This window comes from Eucalyptus grandis, chromosome 4 (genome assembly GCF_016545825.1).
Source record: "Eucalyptus grandis isolate ANBG69807.140 chromosome 4, ASM1654582v1, whole genome shotgun sequence".
In the NCBI taxonomy this organism is placed as follows: domain Eukaryota; kingdom Viridiplantae; phylum Streptophyta; class Magnoliopsida; order Myrtales; family Myrtaceae; genus Eucalyptus; species Eucalyptus grandis.
Window position 1 is genome coordinate 30,845,866 of NC_052615.1, and position 17,908 is coordinate 30,863,773.

A 17,908-nucleotide genomic window follows, 5' to 3' on the forward strand; every position below is an offset into this window, starting at 1 on the left:
GTCAACCAGAAATCATGACATCTAAAAGGCTGTCCATATGTTTTGGCGAATTTTTTTAATGAAATTCCACTTGGGGGTAAAATGGGCTAATCCAAAATTGAATTTTGGGCCGGCTTGATTCGGAACGGGATAGGAAATTCGGGGAGGTTCGGTTGGATTCGAGCTGAACCTTCTCGGGGGTCAAAACGTAATTTAACAGGAATTAGAGGGGCCAACAGCAAATAACCAGAAGGAGAAGGACCTCCCGGCTTTTTGGTCTTTCTAAAGTTCTGCCGCGCCGGGTGTCCATTTTCCCTCCAAGTCTCAGAGCGAGAGAGAGAGAGAGAGAACGGCGGCGGAGATGGCTTCCTCCTCCTCCTCGTCCGGCGCCGGAGCGGGGCACTTCGACATGCCGTGGGTGGAGAAGTACCGGCCGAGCAAGGTCGCCGACATCGTGGGCAACGAGGACGCCGTCTCCAGGCTGCAGGTCATCGCTCGCGACGGCAACATGCCCAACCTCATCCTGTCCGTACGTCCCTCGCCTCCTCGCTTCTCTTCCGTTTCCCGCTCGAGTTTGCACTTGTTGCTTTTAGCTCGGATCTTTTCCTGCTGCGCGCGGCCCTAATTTCTCTCACTTTTCATGGTCTGTGGGCTGAGAACTGAGATGGGTAAATGCGGTGCTGTAGGTGCTTGTGAAAATTCCCGATGAAATCTGCCTTCTTGACCTCCTTTTAGTCTTCTTCGGATATCCTAGAATTGCCTTTCTGACTTGAAGTTCTGGGTCGGGTATTCGGCAAATGCACCTAGCGATTGGCAGTAGGTTGTTTAGTTAATAAAGGCGTCTTCTTTCAGTCGAGTGCTTTCTCCATGCCTGCTTAGGTCAGACAATAGGGCGTCGATTATCTGTTGGTTTGCAGAAGCTGGATTTTTCACTTCGGTTTTCCCTGCAATACCCTTGTGAAACGACATGGAAAGCTGTGATTTTTCGGTTGTGAAGTACTTGCGCATTGTGCTCTTCTTGCTCGTGAAGAATGCTCGTGATATACTTCTGACTGCATCTCCATGTACTTTCAGGGTCCTCCTGGGACTGGTAAAACTACGAGTATACTGGCTCTTGCGCATGAACTACTTGGACCGAACTATAAAGAGGCGGTGTTGGAGCTGAATGCATCTGATGATAGGCAAGGATTTGTACTTCAAGCCTGTAACATTTCGATCTGCTGCATCTGCTGCATCTGCCTGAAGTAATCTTCTCGTGACTTATTATTTATTCAGGGGAATAGACACTGTAAGGAACAAAATTAAGATGTTTGCCCAAAAGAAAGTAACTCTTCCTCCTGGGAGGCATAAGATAGTGATATTGGATGAAGCTGACAGGTATGACGTCTCACCTCATTGATAGCCATACCTTATTTAGCTGATTATTAGACTGATCATTCGATGACTGTAGAAGTTTTTCTTTTATCCTATACTATGATCGTTTTCTTTTGTCTTATCATACTTCTTGGTTCTTTGTCTTGTTGCACTTATGAAGTTATAATTCTTATACATCTTGCATTTTTGGGTTGGTTATTGGGGGCACTTTTGCTTTGTGGCCAATTTCTTTTCAAAATCAGCATGACTTCTGGAGCACAACAGGCTTTGAGGCGGACAATGGAAATATATTCAAACACCACTCGCTTTGCTCTTGCATGCAATACATCTGCGAAGATCATTGAGCCTATTCAGAGTAGGTGTGCTCTTGTTCGCTTTTCGCGATTATCTGACCAAGAAATACTTGGGCGTCTTTTGGTGGTGATTGAAGCAGAAAAGGTAAATGTATTTCTTATGGATACTTGTCTCAATCCTACATCTATAGATATGCTAAACTGATCAGTGCAGTGGAAGTTCAATATTATTAGTCTCTTAGTTCTTGGACTTGCCATAGTTTAGCCAAAGTGATTTTTCTTTTGATTACAGAAATGAAACCATCAAATACTTGCTTTTAACTTAAGATTAAATCTGAAAGTCTACTTTCCAAGCCAGGTAAACTGATAGATCTTTGTGGTTGGACATTCAAAACTCTACTGAGGTTTACTAGTTCCAATGCAACCTTTAAAGATGTTATCCTTTGAAGCTGGACAACGTGTTGAAGTGGAGGCTTTTTGTGGCTTAATCTGGACATTGAGATGCATATTGCATGTAGTCTAATCTCTTCGAGAACTTCTTCTATTTCGAATTTAAGGTGAATGCTCCCTACTTCAGGTTTAAAAGTGATTCCATGATCACAAGTTGCTTGAAGTCTCACTGAGAAAAGTCAACTGCACTTACTTTGTGGTTAGAAGCATGTGGACTGAGAATATTTGCAAACATATTAAACAGCTTCCTTCCAAGCTTTTACTACGGATAAAGGTATCAGAAGTCCTAAAATTTATTGTAAAAGTGCAATCAAGCTGTAAAAATTTCAAATAATGTAATCAAGTCCTGAAAATTTGCTAGAAAGTGCAATCAAGTATTTTGCTAACTATCTAATTTAAGTGATGGAAAATGCCAACTTGGCATTTTAAATATTTTCAAGGATGTTTGATGCTGCTGTGGTGTCAAATAGGCGTCACATCCATAAAAAAATGATGAGCACAAAAAAAAAAAAAGCAATATTAAAAGGAGCCAAAAATTAGAAGACAAAAAATAGAACTTGAAGAGAGAGATGCATGCAGTGGTGGGGTGTTTGAAAGGGTGGTCAACTTCGCCGTGAACCCTGGTGTCATGCAGGGGCAGCAAGTGCTGGTGGTGTGACCACTTGCCACCACCAAGTGGGGGTCTGCCAGTGGTCACATTCACGCTGCAGGGGCTTTGTGATGGAAAAACAACCTCCACCATGACCTCAAGCATGGCAGCTTCACAGTGAAGAAGACGAGCTCATCATCAATCTCCACAGATTGCTCGACCCCCTCCATCAATTTCAAATCGTTTCTTGATTTTCCTTTTGTTTTTCCTTGGAAAATCCTTACTTCAATTTTTTTTTTATCATTTCTGTTTCTTGCCATTTGCGCCAAGCTTTGAATTCTTCTTTAAACAAATATTATTTCTCAAGACTGAACATTCCCATCAACTTCGATCATTTTCATCATCTTTCGCAAGTACAACAGTGAGAACTACTAGGACATCAAGAAGCTTGAGCACAAGAGAGTGCCTCTCGAGGAAGACAACCACTGCACAAGCGCAGTGGCACCATCATTGATGAGTACATAAGCCACCGTGTGAACCCTTGCACACAACAGTGCAGGGCCTTTCAGTGCTTGCCCAGATTTGGGCAGGGGCAAGCAGGCATGGCGAGGACAGTGACCATCGCCCTTGCCCTCGCCCTCGCCCTCGCCCGTGGTCGGGCAAGGGTCACCTATGCTCGTCGAGTTCCCAGTGAGAGTAGACAGCCCTCGCTGGCAAAGGCAGAGCGGTGGGACCGCTCTTCACATCCCTCCACCCTAACTTGCCACCCCCATCGAAGACCCCCTCCCCTCTCTCGAAGAACGCAGCCATCGGTCTTTAGTTTTCTTTTTGTATTTAAGTGTTCTTTCTACTCCTATTTTTTGGGCTTTTTTTAGGTGTGGCGGATAAGTCGATGCCATTTGGTCCGAAAAATATCTAAGAAAGTCACGGGAACATTGTTTGTTTGTCAAATGGACAGACCTGACTGATTGGATGGATTGTTAAGTTGGTCCTGTTGTGATTCCTCTTGCTTCAACGGTTACTTTGTTTGGTTATAATTCCATCATCTTTTGTTTTTTAGCTGCTATTTTGGTGAATATATAATTTAATTGCAATGGTACTAAATGAAAGGTAGCCTATGTCCCCGAAGGCCTTGAGGCTATCATTTTCACTGCTGATGGTGACATGAGGCAGGCGCTTAATAACTTGCAAGCAACATACAGTGGGTTCCGGTTTGTCAACCAGGAAAACGTTTTCAAGGTTATAATATAACTCAAGAATTATGATATTTGTGACATCAGCCCCTGTCGAGAATTCATAAATAATTCATCATGCACTTGTTTTTCAGGTTTGTGATCAGCCACATCCATTGCATGTCAAGAATATCGTTCGCAATGTCCTAGATGGGAAGTTTGATGATGCTTGTGCTGGTCTGAAGCAACTTTATGATCTGGGCTATTCCCCTACAGACATAATTACTACGCTTTTTCGTATCATAAAGAATTATGACATGGCTGAGTATCTGAAGCTGGAGTTCATGAAGGTCTCTCTTGTGCAGTTTAGTATTCCATCTATGCATGAAGATTCTTGGTTTCTTATACTATGCACTTTTGGATGCAGGAAACTGGCTTTGCGCATATGAGAATCTGTGATGGTGTTGGTTCATATCTTCAGTTATGCGGTCTTTTGGCTAAGCTAGCTGTGGTCCGTCAGACTGCTAAAGCAGCTTGAGGATGTGGAGCTGCAACATCTCTGTAGCCGGGCTTGTCCTTCGCGACTCCTGTGAATGTAAGGATGCGTTTGATTTCATTATTAGGTGCCTGCAGATGAGGATTTGAAAGAGTGGTGTTAATTTACCTCCCCCGACTTAATGAGTTTTGAAACCCAGTGCATCTCTTGGTGATGCATAAGGTCCCCACTTAGTTGAAAGCATGGAGTAGGATTTTCTTCTGGAGACTTGTGGAACGGTTCTTGTACAAATGGCATCATCTCTTTGTTTTTCCCCAATTTGAAGTTTTTTGCAATTAGGGTTTTGATTCCCTTACAGATCATTGCCATCCCTAAACTCATGGTGCGCACCTTGCACCATTTGGTCCTGGTTGAATTACGGGATGGTGTCTCTATTGACGGATTAGTACTTGACCTATAGCTACAAGGATTATCTTCGTACATTGCAGAATCAGTACTCAAGTAGAAGTTACCAAATATGTGGAACGGGAATACATGAGCAACCTCTAATACGGTAGAGTGAACTCAATTGTGGACCAGACTTGATTTGCAGTCCTTCAAACGGATGAAGTATTTCAATTCTCTCTAAGCTTTCATCTATGGAAAGTTCTGATTAATGTCATCGTTCAGTGTTCAGGGCATGAATAAGTGATACTGCATCCATTTCTATCAAGACGCATTGTCAATGGCTAATTTGAATTCGATCTCTTAAAGCTCATATTTCGGTCGCGAAAGCATTGGTAGGTTCTAATATATCAAGCAAATCATGCAATCCTGTTTCGATCACAGTCCCTTGGCAGACTGCGATAATCGTCGATTCTAGTTCATGTGGACAGTTGGACCCCGTTCCTTCCTGCTTAAGCTTAACCCAACCATCTCGTGGCTTGCTCGAGCGGTTGGTACATGGTATTCTCTGTAACAGGCCTTTCATATGCCTCGGACGAGGTTTAGACTAACGCTTGGATTGGATTAGTTTGGATGTAGTGATTAGAAGGGAGAAGAAAAGAAGGAATGCATAATGATTAAATACCATGTTATGTACCTAAAAAGAGATGCAATAATAGGGCATGAGGTAAATACATCAGTTTATTAATACACAAAGTCCTCCTAATCCTTCCATATTTAGAGTGATTTGGAGAGATTTCAAATGTGCATAAATTTGACCGGGCTAGTTCCTCCTAGTATCTTTCTTTCCATCCAAACATGAATGTCTTTGGCATAGTGCAAATTGATAGGCTATGGCATCAAGTGGATAGTCTAATTGGTAAATGATTAATATCCTATGTAATTAACTTCGATTTTATAGTTTATGATTTAGTGTGCCAAAGTGCATTGAAATTGAACCCATGAACTAATAATAAATAAACTTGAATCGAACCTGTAAATGAATTATTTAAAATGGAATTTTGTTAATTTCCAGATTCTTTTCCACAATACGTCATCTATATGCAATTTAGAGACATATAACGTAGGGGTATATCCTATAAAGTTTATCGGAAAATTAAAGTATTCCTACCTCGCTTCCAAAACATATCAAATCTCTGTCGCTCCTACTAGGAGCAAAATTGACACTTTGACGATTTCAAAAGATGATATCACATCTGTTTAACTTAAATTCACCTTGCTATCTTTGTTATTAGAAATTTCATCTATACCTAAAATAATAAAAATGCAAGTAACTGAACACGTCTAATTAATCGACCCATCGAAAAAATGTCCAATTCAAGTTCGGATTGAATTCAAGACGAGTGGGTGGGCCGAATCACGTCTTGGGGAGGTCGCCCAAACGGGCCCAATTCGCCGGGATCATCGAGCGACGGCGTCGTTTCATCGGGAACGAACCTCGAGTCTCCTGCTTGGGGGATTGCATTTAAAGCTGGCGCATTGGGAATTAGGGTTTCTCCATTTTCAGAGGACGCGCCGAGACCCCAAGCTCCAGCCAGCCTCCCTCCGCTCGCCATGGTCCTCAAGTACGTCCGCCTCCCTCTCTCTCTCTCGCTCGCTCGCTGCAATGCGTATCATCGTGTGATTTTCCCGCCGGCGTCGTTGCTTGATGCCGGGGCGTTTCGTTTCGGGTCGGAGGTCGCGCGCAGATTGTAAAGCTCGCGCCTTTGGCGCCGCAATCTGTTTTTTTTTTTTTTTTTTTTTTGGGTTTTGGAGTGTCTCGTTCGTGGGAGTTTGGAGAGATCTCTGAATTGCAGAATCTGCGAAGGATTTGAGCAAACTCGAGGCTTGAGCTTGCGATTGTTTTGCTATTACAATGACAGCAAGAACACGATGGGGTCGGGGTTTGCCGAATGAATAAGATGTATCCGAAGTGCCGGGGGCCAGGAGTTGGAACGAATTTTTCGGACCTGATTGGTTTTGGATCTTCAGCTGTAGATGTTGTACAAAGTTGGCAGTTCAATGTTTGTGTGGCTTTATTACATGGATGGATATTGCATTCCTGGCTGTTGTTGAAGTGTATGAGTTGGGACCGTGGCAGCGATGGGTGTTAGTCTTGTGTGATGATGATTCTTGAGTGTTTGATCTGTAGTTTAGTATTGACCCTTGTATGTGTAATCAGAAGTGGGTGTTCCATCTCTTGATACTTGCTGCTACAATATTGGTAGCTTGTTAATGCATTTCTTTGCGATTGCGAGATTCGTTGTTCCTGATACAGTTTCTTTCCCCTTATTATTTATTTATTTTTATATTCTAGGACTGAACTCTGCCGCTTTAGCGGTGCCAAGATTTACCCTGGCAGGGGAATCAGATTCATCCGCTCGGATTCCCAGGTGAGGTTTTGAATGGCTCTCTGTGTGATGGGCTTGTTGGTTGTCGTGTCTTACGCGAGTTGTCTCCTTGGCTTTGCATGCGTAGGTTTTCCTGTTTGCCAATTCTAAATGCAAGAGGTACTTCCACAACCGCCTGAAGCCTTCGAAGCTTACATGGACAGCCATGTACAGGAAGCAACACAAGAAGGTGAAGAATTGGCCAGAAGGCTTTTTAGCGCAGCTGTTTTGCTTAACCTGAATGGTTTGCCGTATATGGTTCTTGGGGTTGTCACAATTTGAGTCACAATTTGACTCTTTCTATTAATCGCATTTGCAGGATATCGCTGCAGAGGCTGTGAAGAAGAAGCGCCGTGCCGCCAAGAAGCCTTACTCGAGGTCTATTGTTGGTGCCACCTTGGAAGTTATTCAGAAGAAAAGGACTGAGAAGCCGGAAGTCCGTGATGCTGCACGTGAGGCTGCTCTCAGGTATGAGCTCTTGTCCTGTCACAGTCTCCGTTGAGGTTTTCGCTGTCTTTGCTCTCTAACACCCTGCTTTGCATGATGATTCCCTGGATCGCAGGGAAATTAAGGAGAGGATCAAGAAGACAAAGGATGAGAAGAAGGCGAAGAAAGCCGAGACAGTGGCCAAGACACAAAAGGCCCAATCCAAGGGGAGCATGCCTAAAGGTGCTGCACCAAAGGGCCCCAAGCTTGGAGGTGGTGGTGGAAAACGATAAATTCGTTTGCCCTGCTTTCTTGTAATCCAGTACCATCCGGCGTCTACAGTTTAGATAATTTGTTTCAATTTCTGTTTGGATCAACTCACATATTTTACTGAGGATCTTTTGTCAGATTCAGTTTGATTTTGTTTAATGCATATCAGTTCGGAGTTTGTTGATCACGCTGTGCGCTTTTACAATTCCACATCCTATAAGCAGTTGGCAATTCGGTTCCGGTTCTGATGACTACATGGGATCTTTTACATAAGTTTCTCCTTAATTTCTTTTGAGAACTAGAGCTGTCTTTGTGCAGAAGATTGTTTTGCCCGTTGTATGTGAATCGGGTTTTTTGTGTGACGATGAATGAGCAGTGCCATCACTTTGCTAATCGTGTCGTGAGGGAAGTATGTACCTTTTGTGAATACTTCTCTCAAAATTTTACTTGAGTTCTTGCAAAGTAGTATATGTTGGAAAAGGCCTAGCTGTTTTATGATGGCTGCGGTTATTTCTTGTTCCTTTTTTCCCCTTCAAATTTGGTCTGTGAATCAATTATCTTGCATTTAAAAGATTAAGGCCACTTTCGAAATTTGGACTTCTCAAGGAATGGTACGTGTTCTTGGATATGTATTGGCAACTTTACTAGAAGAAAGCAATCTGCATTTGCACTTTGGAAATGGGAAATGGTTGATTTGTTGTTTGTTCGAGTCTTATCAATCCTTACCAACTGTGAAATGGCGAGTCAGGCTCGGGGCGAAAGTTACATAGCCGGACGGACAGATGATTGTCTTGAATCAAGCGCAAGCCTTCGACATCTTCGAACTAATCGAGGGCGGAGCAACTTGTTTAGTTCCTAGTTTCAGCTTATGTCAGTTGGTCCTTCCTAGCACCATTTCCAGACCCAATTAGGCGCGTTTTAGCTGGCCAAAAGAGCCAATTGATTTTGTGCATTCATGCGTTTCGGCTTTAGAAAGTGCCTCTAAGTTAGCACAGTCGGGATTTTCGATTCAGGAATCAGAAGGTCACGCATTTGAATTTCATTAATTATGTGCAAATTGCTTTGGGGTGCAGACCAAAAGCATAGATATGTAAAACGGTCCACTTCATGGGCTTCCAGTTACTCAAGTCTCCACGCTCGTGAATTAGAATTACAAAAAGAAAACGTCTCTTATGTGTAGAAGCATAAGATTGCGAAAAGACAGCAAATATGACATCCTTCTTTGTGGTGTACGCGCCTGTGTGCTCGTAATAGAGAGAGAGAGAGAGAGAGAGGTAACCTTCTTATAGATCATTGAAGTGAATGATGACGAGGCATTTGGTGGTTGTTCTCATTACATTTTTTTTTTTTTTATTTGGGTGAAGAAAAAAAAATGAGTTATTTTGAAAAATGAGTGTGTCCGTTTCGTAAAAATGTTCTCATTACATTTATGGTATGTTTGTTTCGTAAAAATGAGTTATTTTGAAAAAAAAAATTCCCTAAATAATTGTTTGAATCACTTTTAAAAATAGGATAACGGAAAATATTTTCATCATCCACAAAATATATTTAGACATAAATTGTTGTCAATAATAATAACATTTTTCATTGATTAATAATTTCAAATTATCTAAGCAATTTTTTTTTTTTTAAAGAAGATATCCAAATCATTAAATTTTCGTAAAACAAACGATACCTTAATTTTTGGGCTAATTTCATGCTAGTAAACAAGCTTCAAATGGGGCTGGCAAAGCCTTTTGAGTGGACGTGATGCGATTTTTCCCTATGTTTGCTGGTCAATAGGAGATGGGAGTTGAATCAGGGAAGATAGGTGGTTACCTATAGGCAGATTAACGGGACCTCCTCAACAAGAAGAGCCCACTTTAGTGGCTGATCTTATTGATCACTCCACTAGCACATGGAAGTACTCTCTACTCCATAGATTTTTTGACTCCCAGGTGGTTCACTAGATTGCATCTATTCCGGTACGACCCAGATTTTCCCATGGATAAACTTATTTGAATTGTTACTACTAATGGTGACTACACAGTTAAATCAGCATATCACAATATCAAACATTCAGCAGAGCTTAAACTCAATAGCGCACCCTCATCCTCACATCAACATCCATCTTTACTTTGGCACAAATTGTGGAAAATGCACACTGCTCCTAAGGTACGACACTTCTTGTGGTTACTATGTCAAAATAGTTTAGCAACAAGAGCTAATCTGCATCATAGACATATAATTGACAATCCAAAATGCCCTATTTGTGATCAAGACACCCCGGAAACCTTGGAACACTTGTTCCTATTCTATCCCTGGGTTTTGTGTGTTTGGAGTAATCCCCAGATCAACCTCCCCATTCAAACTCAACATATAAGGAATATCACAGCCTGGATTATAGAGCATGCCGGTGATCAGAAACCCTTACTTGGTCTGCCAGTGATCGCCATAGTCCTTTGGCACATCTGGAAGGCTTGAAATGCATTTATTTTTGGATGAAAACATCCTGATCCGCATCGTGTGGCTGAAGAAGGAATGCTTCAATCTCGTGTGGATTCTATTGTTGCTTGTTCTTCCACCTGCAAAGCTGCTTTGTTTCAGCATCACAGAACTATATGGAGACCCCTAGATCCGGGGTTTTAAAGGTCAATATTGATGGATCTTATCAACTGGGAATCAGGGAAGGGACTATGGCTTGTGTGTGTCGTGATTCGCAGGGACAACTTACCGGTGGCTTCTCAGATAGCTTTGCTGCCTTCTCGGCTCTACAGGCGAAGATCCACGCTTGCTTGCTTGCTCTCCGTCATTTGACTGATCAAGACCTCTCTCATGCTGCGCTGACCCTTGAATCGAATTGCCAGACCCTCATCGAGACACTGAAGGGTCAGCGCTCGTCGCCATAGCCAGAACGAAGCCTCTTCTCCGAAACTGCCTTCCTGCTTTCATTTTTTCCCAACCTTTCCCTAACTTTCTGTCGTCGTGAGGCGAATGTTGCTGCTGACTGGGCTGCGAAGGCCCATAGGGTTAATTCCAAGCAAAGTAATTGGGCTGTTTTTCCCCCTCCCCCTCTATTAGATCTTATTTATGCTGATGCGATAGCTGCTACTTGTAATCGGTTTGGTCCATATATATAATTATTTCTGTTTGACAAAAAAAAAAAAAAAAACAAGCTTCGAATGACACGAACTGTCCTAATATCGGTGGTCGGTGGCTAGTGCAGCGTAGATAGAGCTTAAGAAACAGAGAAAAAAGGAAGAAGTAAACAAATCAAAGACCATCTCTCTAAAATTAATCCATCTCCAGTCCATCATCTGTGCATAAATGTGCTCCCTGTCATAGTATATGCTTAAAAAAAGGTGTTCTTTGCTTTGTAGGTGGTGCCGCAAGACTATAATTCTTCCCCGAAGGATACTACTAAGAGTCGAGCGAGAAAGTCGCTCATGATTCTTGCGATGTATAAAACCTCCACTTCTATATGGCCCAATCTTAATATGTGAACAGCCCGCTAGGATCGCACTGGTTCTTTTGTTCACATCTCGAAAATTAATTCATCTCCAGTCTATCATCTATGCATAAATGTGCTCTTTCTGTCATAGTATATGCTTAAAAAAGGTGTTCTTTGCTTTTTGGGTGGCGCCGCAAGACTATAATTCTTCCCAATTGAAGGATACTACTGAGAGTCGAGCGAGAAAGTCGCTCATGATTCTTGCGATGTACAAAACCTCCACTATAGAAGCAATCCAATTATACTACGTGAACAACCCGCTAGGATCGCATTGGTTCTTTTGTTCACATCTCGAAAGCTAGAGAATTAAAATAAAAGAGGAGGGCGAATGTCGAGCTCGAACCGAGATCTCGAGAGAGGAACCGAACGTAGCACTGATGGTGCTGGAGCCGGCGAAGTGAAAATGCGTGCTGATCATACACTGGAGGAGTCCGCTTCGGGTGGCGAGTGGACCCCGTGGTTGGTCCCCGTCTTCGTCCTCGCCAATTCCGCCGCCTTCGCCGCCACCGTGTGTTTCAACCTTTGCCTCGGTGGGAGGTCGTGGTCATGGGACTATGGCGGTTGCGAGGCGAAATGATGGTGGAGGATCTCCCCTTCAATGTGAGTTCTGATCTATTGATTCCTTCCCTTTCCTTTTCTCCTAGAAAATTGATGATTGAAATTCTAAAGCCACCTCGCTTTGCATCCCTTTTCCGGGGCTCCTGTCTGTGAGATTGGATAAGATGGGGGCTGCGGAGTGGTGCAAGTTTGTGTACCAGAAACAAGGTTGGAGAATGATCACTTCTTATGTGGTTGCATGCCCACCTCGTTCACGTATTCGCGAACAACTTGACCTTGGTCGTGTTCGGTCTCGGCCTCGAACAGCGATTCGGTTTCACTTTTCTTTTGCTTCTCTACTAGTGATTTGACGCGGTTGCATGCCATCTTTCATTATTGAAAGTTATGCTTCTGAGCTATTTCATGCCGTATTATATTGACTGGATTGGATCGGAATTTCATCTTATTGGGTTGGCGCCCCGGAGGTGCGAGCGGAAACGATCTACCTGTTATCCGGATTCAGCGGAAGCATTCTGTCTCTACTTTTTATTCAGGAAGGAATGGCAGTCGGTACTTCCAGTGCCATTTTTGGAGTCGTTGGCGCGAGGATATCCAAGCTTATCGTTAACTCGACCCTCCATGCCGACAAGGTCGACGAACCCGACATCACCTTCTGCTAAATTTCCGTTCTTGTGCTAACATGAGACTCTGGCTTGCTTCTGTGTTATGATTTTGTACTGCGTAATTTAACGTTGAAGCGCTTGTTTTATTACTGTGTTACCCTGATTTTTCAGGGTGCTTCTCTGTTTATGCTGATCGGCGTGACAGCAATGACTTTAGGACTTGCACTATTCCTTTCACTCGTAGATAGTTTCGGCCCCATCGGAGGGCTATTGACCGGCTTCCTTCCGGGCTTCGTCCTCCTCGCCCGTCCCCAGCAAGGGTGGGCGAAACGCCAAGACAGCAGCAATGATGCACGTGCTGATAAGCCTAAGTACAGCTAGGGCTTCTAGGTCTAGTTCTACTGATCATCGGGTAAGTCGAAACTTCTAACGATTACGTGGGAATGTTATGTGGTAAAGTGATTTCATAAGTTCGATTTTCTTTTTCGTGTTTTTAGGGAATTTTGTTTCGGATTCACAATTGAATTGGAGATGCAGTATAAATTGTTGGAATATAATATGCGAAAATGACGGGATCTTACAATCTACGTCAACGCGAAATCACTAAAGAAAATAAACGAGAAAAAATGAGGATATTTGAAATTTACGTAGTTCGGTCCGAGATTTCGACATATACACCTTAAAGAAAGAAGAAATAATTCACTATAATTGAAGAATTAGACTTTATAATTACTCACACGTTCGAACGTGTCTCATACCTAAATTTAATTCAAAATTCAAAGTGTTTATGTACAGCGTGTACGTGTGGCTCCTCTCTTTTATCTGCTTTCGTAGGGTTTTTCTTTAAACCGCTTCACGCACGCTGAAGAAGAAAAACGTGTGCCCAAAAGGTCAAATAATTGACCTGGCCCCACTAGCTCTCCTTTCTTTTCGGCTCCACGTACAGACTTCTGTAATTTCCATCAGCGAGAAAGGAAACTCCGACTGCGACGAACAAAAAAAAAAAAAAAATGTGTGTGTGGGCCCAAAGTCAAACATTTCACTTTGGACCCCAGCATAACTAACTTTATTCGGCCTTCTCTCCAACAAAAAAGAAAAATTTTCTGTTTTTATTTTTTATTTTTTATTTTTTATTTTTTTTATTTCCTCTTTTGTAAATTTAAAGAGTCTGAATCGCATTTTGCAAACGCTCAATTTCAAAACATAATTTAACAGTATAAATGAGAGCCTGTGTACGATCACTGCAGATGATGTCGTTTCCTAATTTACGTGCCTACTACAAAACACTAATGTGAGAGTAAGATGGAACTTGCCGACGATCGGGTTCTCTTTATCGTTGTCATCTCGCGCCATTCGATAGTAAAATAAGTCGAGCTAGTCATGAAGAGAATGCGGAAAAGACATGCTTGAAGTCGAGAATCCATATGTTAATCCGTCGACCCATAAATACAAAGATGCAAACTCCCTGTAACCCCATACTGTACTGAGAAGCTGTCGCTTGGTTGATACTACGAGCTCTCTCGTTTATAAACAAATGAACTAGATATGGACTTTTTCATTCTCTATCTGTAAGAAAAATTGGTGGAGGAAGGAGTCGTTCCTACATCTCCCACTTCAGCTAGCAATGCAATAAACAATTGCAGGCATGCTTTGGTGGCAGAAGCTTTCTTCATGACGATGGTCACTAGATCATTTCCAAGAATTAATAAATTAGGCCAGGAAGAAACAGTCCTACCCCACCGTATCTTGGATGGTTTCAAAGTCTGCGGTGGAAATACTTTGATATACTATTTCTTTTCTTTTCTCCCCGGAAAAAAATTGTAATATACCAACGAGAGCTGGATTGAGATCCCCTGCATTTAGTTTTCTCCGCAAACGGGAATTTCTATATATATAGCGTCTTGAGGGTCGGGTCTGGATTCTACAGGCCGTAGACGGCAACATTGTATATCGATGAGTCGGGCCTATCCAATGTTTTTTTTTTTAACTAGGTAGATACATCCCAATCACTTGTATAGATTTCCAAGTAATTTCGAATATTAAAGCAACGAAGGAGGTGCTAGATTTCCTCGTAAGTTCCAGTTCTTGTGTTCATGCACTTTGCTTGCACACCGCGTAAACGCGGTCAACTCTAAAGCTCATCCCGCGATTATATATAGCACGACGACACCGCCTTGGCCTATACCTGATCCAATCTCTCTCTCTCTCTCTCTCCCTCCCTGCCTTCTCACGTTCATTCACGTACTCAACCATAAGTGTTCCTTTGAGCGCCATGCCGAGCTCAGACCAAGATCTCGAGCAAGGAACCGAAAAGAAGGGACCCCAGAAAGCCGACAGCGATCGCTATGCTGCGGCGGCGACGGCAACGTACATGGAAGAGGACAGCGAGTGGACCGTGTGGTTGATCCCCATGTTCATCTTCACCAACGTCGTGGTCTTCGTCGCCATCATGTACGTCAACGACTGCCCCGAGAAGAGCTCACGCGTCTACGGCAGCTGCGTCGCCAAGTTCCTCGGCAGGGTCTCGTTCCAGCCTCTCAAGGAGAATCCTCTCTTCGGTCCATCTTCTTCTACGTAAGCACACAAATTATTTCTATATCTGAGTTTCTTCTTTCATCTTACTGTTCCGACTTTCTCTAATATAATGTTGAACCAAGACATTTTAATGTTGCTTGGAGCTGGTCCCTTGGGATTTCTGAAACTTCCATGGCGGTTTCTATGTGCGTGTAATGAAGCCGTTTGGTGATGTTCTAGGAATTGAAATGGTCGTATGACTCATAACCGTTGACTCCTTATTAAAATGCAATTATTGGAGCTTCATATCAAACAGAACGTCACTCCCCCGGCTTGCAATGGAAAACATAAATGTCAAATCTTGATGAAATACTTGTCTAATGTATTGTACCTAATTAGGTTGGCTCAGTCATGAGCGCAACTATCTGTTTCAAAACTTCCAATCCAGAGAATGGATCAGGTTATATATTAATTACCTCAGGGGTTTTCTGGCAGGAGAACTCTTGTAACTATTTCTGCAAAAGAATACCATGAACGCGGCAAACCATGAATGAGTAGCTGTGTAGTTATTTGGCAAGCATTAGATAATTCAAGGGAGTTATTGTGTCGACTTAGTCTAACAGTAGAACTCTGCTTTGAATGTCACTCAAAAGCACAAGTTTCATAACAATATCTGCAACACGATTGGCTCAATTCACCACGTAGTCCATCATTCACCAAGTCGATGCAGTTCCTTTTCGTGATTCAAGAATTTGCTGGGGCAGAAGATTTGTTGCATTTTATGTATGACTAGTTACTCATTATTTGTGATGCATTTGTGATTTTCTTCGGTGAATTTTGGTTCTAAAGCAACCTTTGTTGCTACTTGTGTGCAGATTAGACAAGATGGGGGCCCTGGACTGGAACAAGATAGTGCACCAAAAACAAGGTTCGAGACTGATCACTTGTATGTGGTTGCACGCCGGTGTCGTTCATCTGCTCACCAACATGTTTTGCTTGGCCTTCGTCGGCTTCCGCCTTGAGCAGCAATTCGGCTTTGGTAAGATCCGAAGAAATTGAAATTTCTCGACTTGCACGGGTTTTATAGTCTTGTTTTTTTAGGACTTGAAAAAGGATGATATGTCTTCATATTCTCATGCTAAATTTTTGACATTAACATTTCGTGCGGCTATGCCATGATGATTTGGGCAGTGCGAGTGGCAACGATCTACCTATTGTCTGGATTCGGCGGAAGCATTCTCTCTTCGCTTTTCATTCAGAACCAAATATCAGTTGGCGCTTCCGGCGCTCTCTTTGGCCTTGTAGGAGCGATGGTTTCCGAGCTCATCACTAACTGGACCATCTACACCAACAAGGTCTATAAAATCACCAATGATTATATTCAGAATTGATCATTGAACTGTGAATCCTTTAAATCTCAATGCTCTTCGGTGCTTGATTTTTGCAGGCTGCAGCTCTGTTCATGCTGATCATCATAATAGCACTCAATTTAGCACTTGGAGTCCTTCCACACGTAGACAACTTTGCCCACATCGGCGGGCTAGCGACAGGCTTCCTTCTCGGCTTCATCCTCCTCATTCGCCCCCAGTTTGGGTGGGTGGATCGGCACGACCTTGGAGCTGAGGCTCGTGCCAAGAAGTCAAAGTACAAGGCTTACCAATATGTGCTGTGGCTTCTTGCCCTTGTTCTATTGATCACCGGGTGAGTCGACATTAATAATAATAGTGTGGTGTTTTATCAAACTTTGGACAAAAATGCCTTGTGTTACTTTCGACGTCGGAAACGAAATCACTAACTCTCTCTCTCTCTCTCTCTGTTTTTTTTTTTTTTGGGTTTTGGTAATTTCGTTGCAGATTCATAGCCGGGCTGGTGATGCTGTTTAAAGGAGAGCCCGCGAGTGCTCATTGCAGTTGGTGCCATTACCTGAGCTGCGTGCCAACATCAAAATGGCACTGCGGGAACTGATGAAATCTGCAGATGAACTCCCCATTCCTTGTCATCGATCTCACATATTCACCATTTGTTTTTCTTCTTCCCATGAATGTTCACCATATGTGGATTCGATTTGATTAGGATGCAAAATGTCATGTAAATGCTCAGATACAGAACTTGTGTACACAATAAGGTTTCTTGGAAAACAACGAACTATACCATCATTTTGATGTTACTAACCCTCCTTTCTCCGCCCTTCAAGCTTAATCTTGGCCGTGGAAATAGCTATATCACTGTGTTGAAATCATTGCAAAATATAAACGTTCAAGCCGGGCAAAAATTTCTTGCAGGCATTGGGAAGAGAGAGAGAGAGAGAGAGAGAGAGAGAGAATTATCCAAGGTTCATCTACAAACGTTAACCAATGGCACGGTCCTATCTTCACAGTAATCGCTGCTGTCATAATTGCAAAAGCCCCTTAATCTAACATGAGAAACAATTCATGAGGATTTGACAGGGCTTTAGCTTCCAACGGAGGATGTCATTTGTGAGAACTCGTGGTTCCGTGAATCTGCAGTAGCATTTGACCACTCTCCACTGACATCAAAATTCCGGTTTTTGTGACACATGGGGCAAGACATCTTTCCTGCACAGTGGCAAGGAAGTGGAGACTCTCGGGGTACACCTTGACCTGGCCCAGTTGCAAGAGGACGATAAAGTTGATTTGGATAGGGAGCTTGAATCGAAAATTAAACAGCAGATCGCTTTAGTTTGAGAGCCTGAAGGAATGTATCGGCATCAATGATCCAGAATGAATTGGCTCAATCATGGTGACAAGAGCACAAAACTCTTCTGTTCCAGTGGTCCTAGAGATTGGGAGGGGGGTGGTTGACCAGATTCCTTTGCTCTGTCACTGGAGATGAACATTTGCTTTGGTTGCTGATGATTCTGC

General features: G+C 42.8%; 3 protein-coding genes across 3 annotated transcripts; all 3 read left to right on the top strand.

Annotated features, from left to right (window-relative positions):
• Positions 1-281: 281 nt before the first annotated feature.
• On the top strand, positions 282-4,710 carry LOC104441792 (replication factor C subunit 2). Its single transcript, XM_010055023.3, has 7 exons — positions 282-508; positions 1,054-1,160; positions 1,255-1,356; positions 1,596-1,791; positions 3,796-3,924; positions 4,013-4,207; positions 4,285-4,710. Exons 1-7 carry the CDS (start codon positions 341-343, stop codon positions 4,393-4,395), a joined length of 1,008 nt encoding a protein of 335 aa, XP_010053325.1. The 5' UTR covers positions 282-340; the 3' UTR covers positions 4,396-4,710.
• A 1,499-nt stretch (positions 4,711-6,209) lies between these two features.
• LOC104441793 (60S ribosomal protein L24) lies at positions 6,210-8,110 on the top strand. Its single transcript, XM_010055024.3, has 5 exons — positions 6,210-6,362; positions 7,094-7,169; positions 7,255-7,356; positions 7,486-7,634; positions 7,729-8,110. The coding sequence occupies exons 1-5, from the start codon at positions 6,352-6,354 to the stop codon at positions 7,883-7,885; spliced, it is 495 nt and encodes a 164-aa protein (XP_010053326.1). The 5' UTR covers positions 6,210-6,351; the 3' UTR covers positions 7,886-8,110.
• Positions 8,111-14,535: 6,425 nt separating this feature from the next.
• Positions 14,536-17,205, top strand: LOC104441794 (RHOMBOID-like protein 2). The gene is made up of 5 exons (XM_010055025.3): positions 14,536-15,086; positions 15,902-16,065; positions 16,218-16,381; positions 16,474-16,727; positions 16,880-17,205. The coding sequence occupies exons 1-5, from the start codon at positions 14,785-14,787 to the stop codon at positions 16,989-16,991; spliced, it is 996 nt and encodes a 331-aa protein (XP_010053327.1). The 5' UTR covers positions 14,536-14,784; the 3' UTR covers positions 16,992-17,205.
• Positions 17,206-17,908: the final 703 nt, after the last annotated feature.

Excerpts from the sequence above, each read along its gene's own strand:
- LOC104441792 (XM_010055023.3), top strand. The coding sequence starts at position 341 with ATGGCTTCCTCCTCCTCCTCGTCCGGCGCCGGAGCGGGGCACTTCGAC. Across the intron at positions 509-1,053 it reads TGCCCAACCTCATCCTGTCC|GGTCCTCCTGGGACTGGTAA; the intron begins GTACGTCCCTCG and ends ATGTACTTTCAG. Across the intron at positions 1,161-1,254 it reads CTGAATGCATCTGATGATAG|GGGAATAGACACTGTAAGGA; the intron begins GCAAGGATTTGT and ends TTATTTATTCAG.
- LOC104441793 (XM_010055024.3), top strand. Across the intron at positions 7,357-7,485 it reads ACAGGAAGCAACACAAGAAG|GATATCGCTGCAGAGGCTGT; the intron begins GTGAAGAATTGG and ends TCGCATTTGCAG. Across the intron at positions 7,635-7,728 it reads GCACGTGAGGCTGCTCTCAG|GGAAATTAAGGAGAGGATCA; the intron begins GTATGAGCTCTT and ends CCTGGATCGCAG.
- LOC104441794 (XM_010055025.3), top strand. The coding sequence starts at position 14,785 with ATGCCGAGCTCAGACCAAGATCTCGAGCAAGGAACCGAAAAGAAGGGA. Across the intron at positions 15,087-15,901 it reads TTCGGTCCATCTTCTTCTAC|ATTAGACAAGATGGGGGCCC; the intron begins GTAAGCACACAA and ends ACTTGTGTGCAG. Across the intron at positions 16,066-16,217 it reads TGAGCAGCAATTCGGCTTTG|TGCGAGTGGCAACGATCTAC; the intron begins GTAAGATCCGAA and ends TGATTTGGGCAG.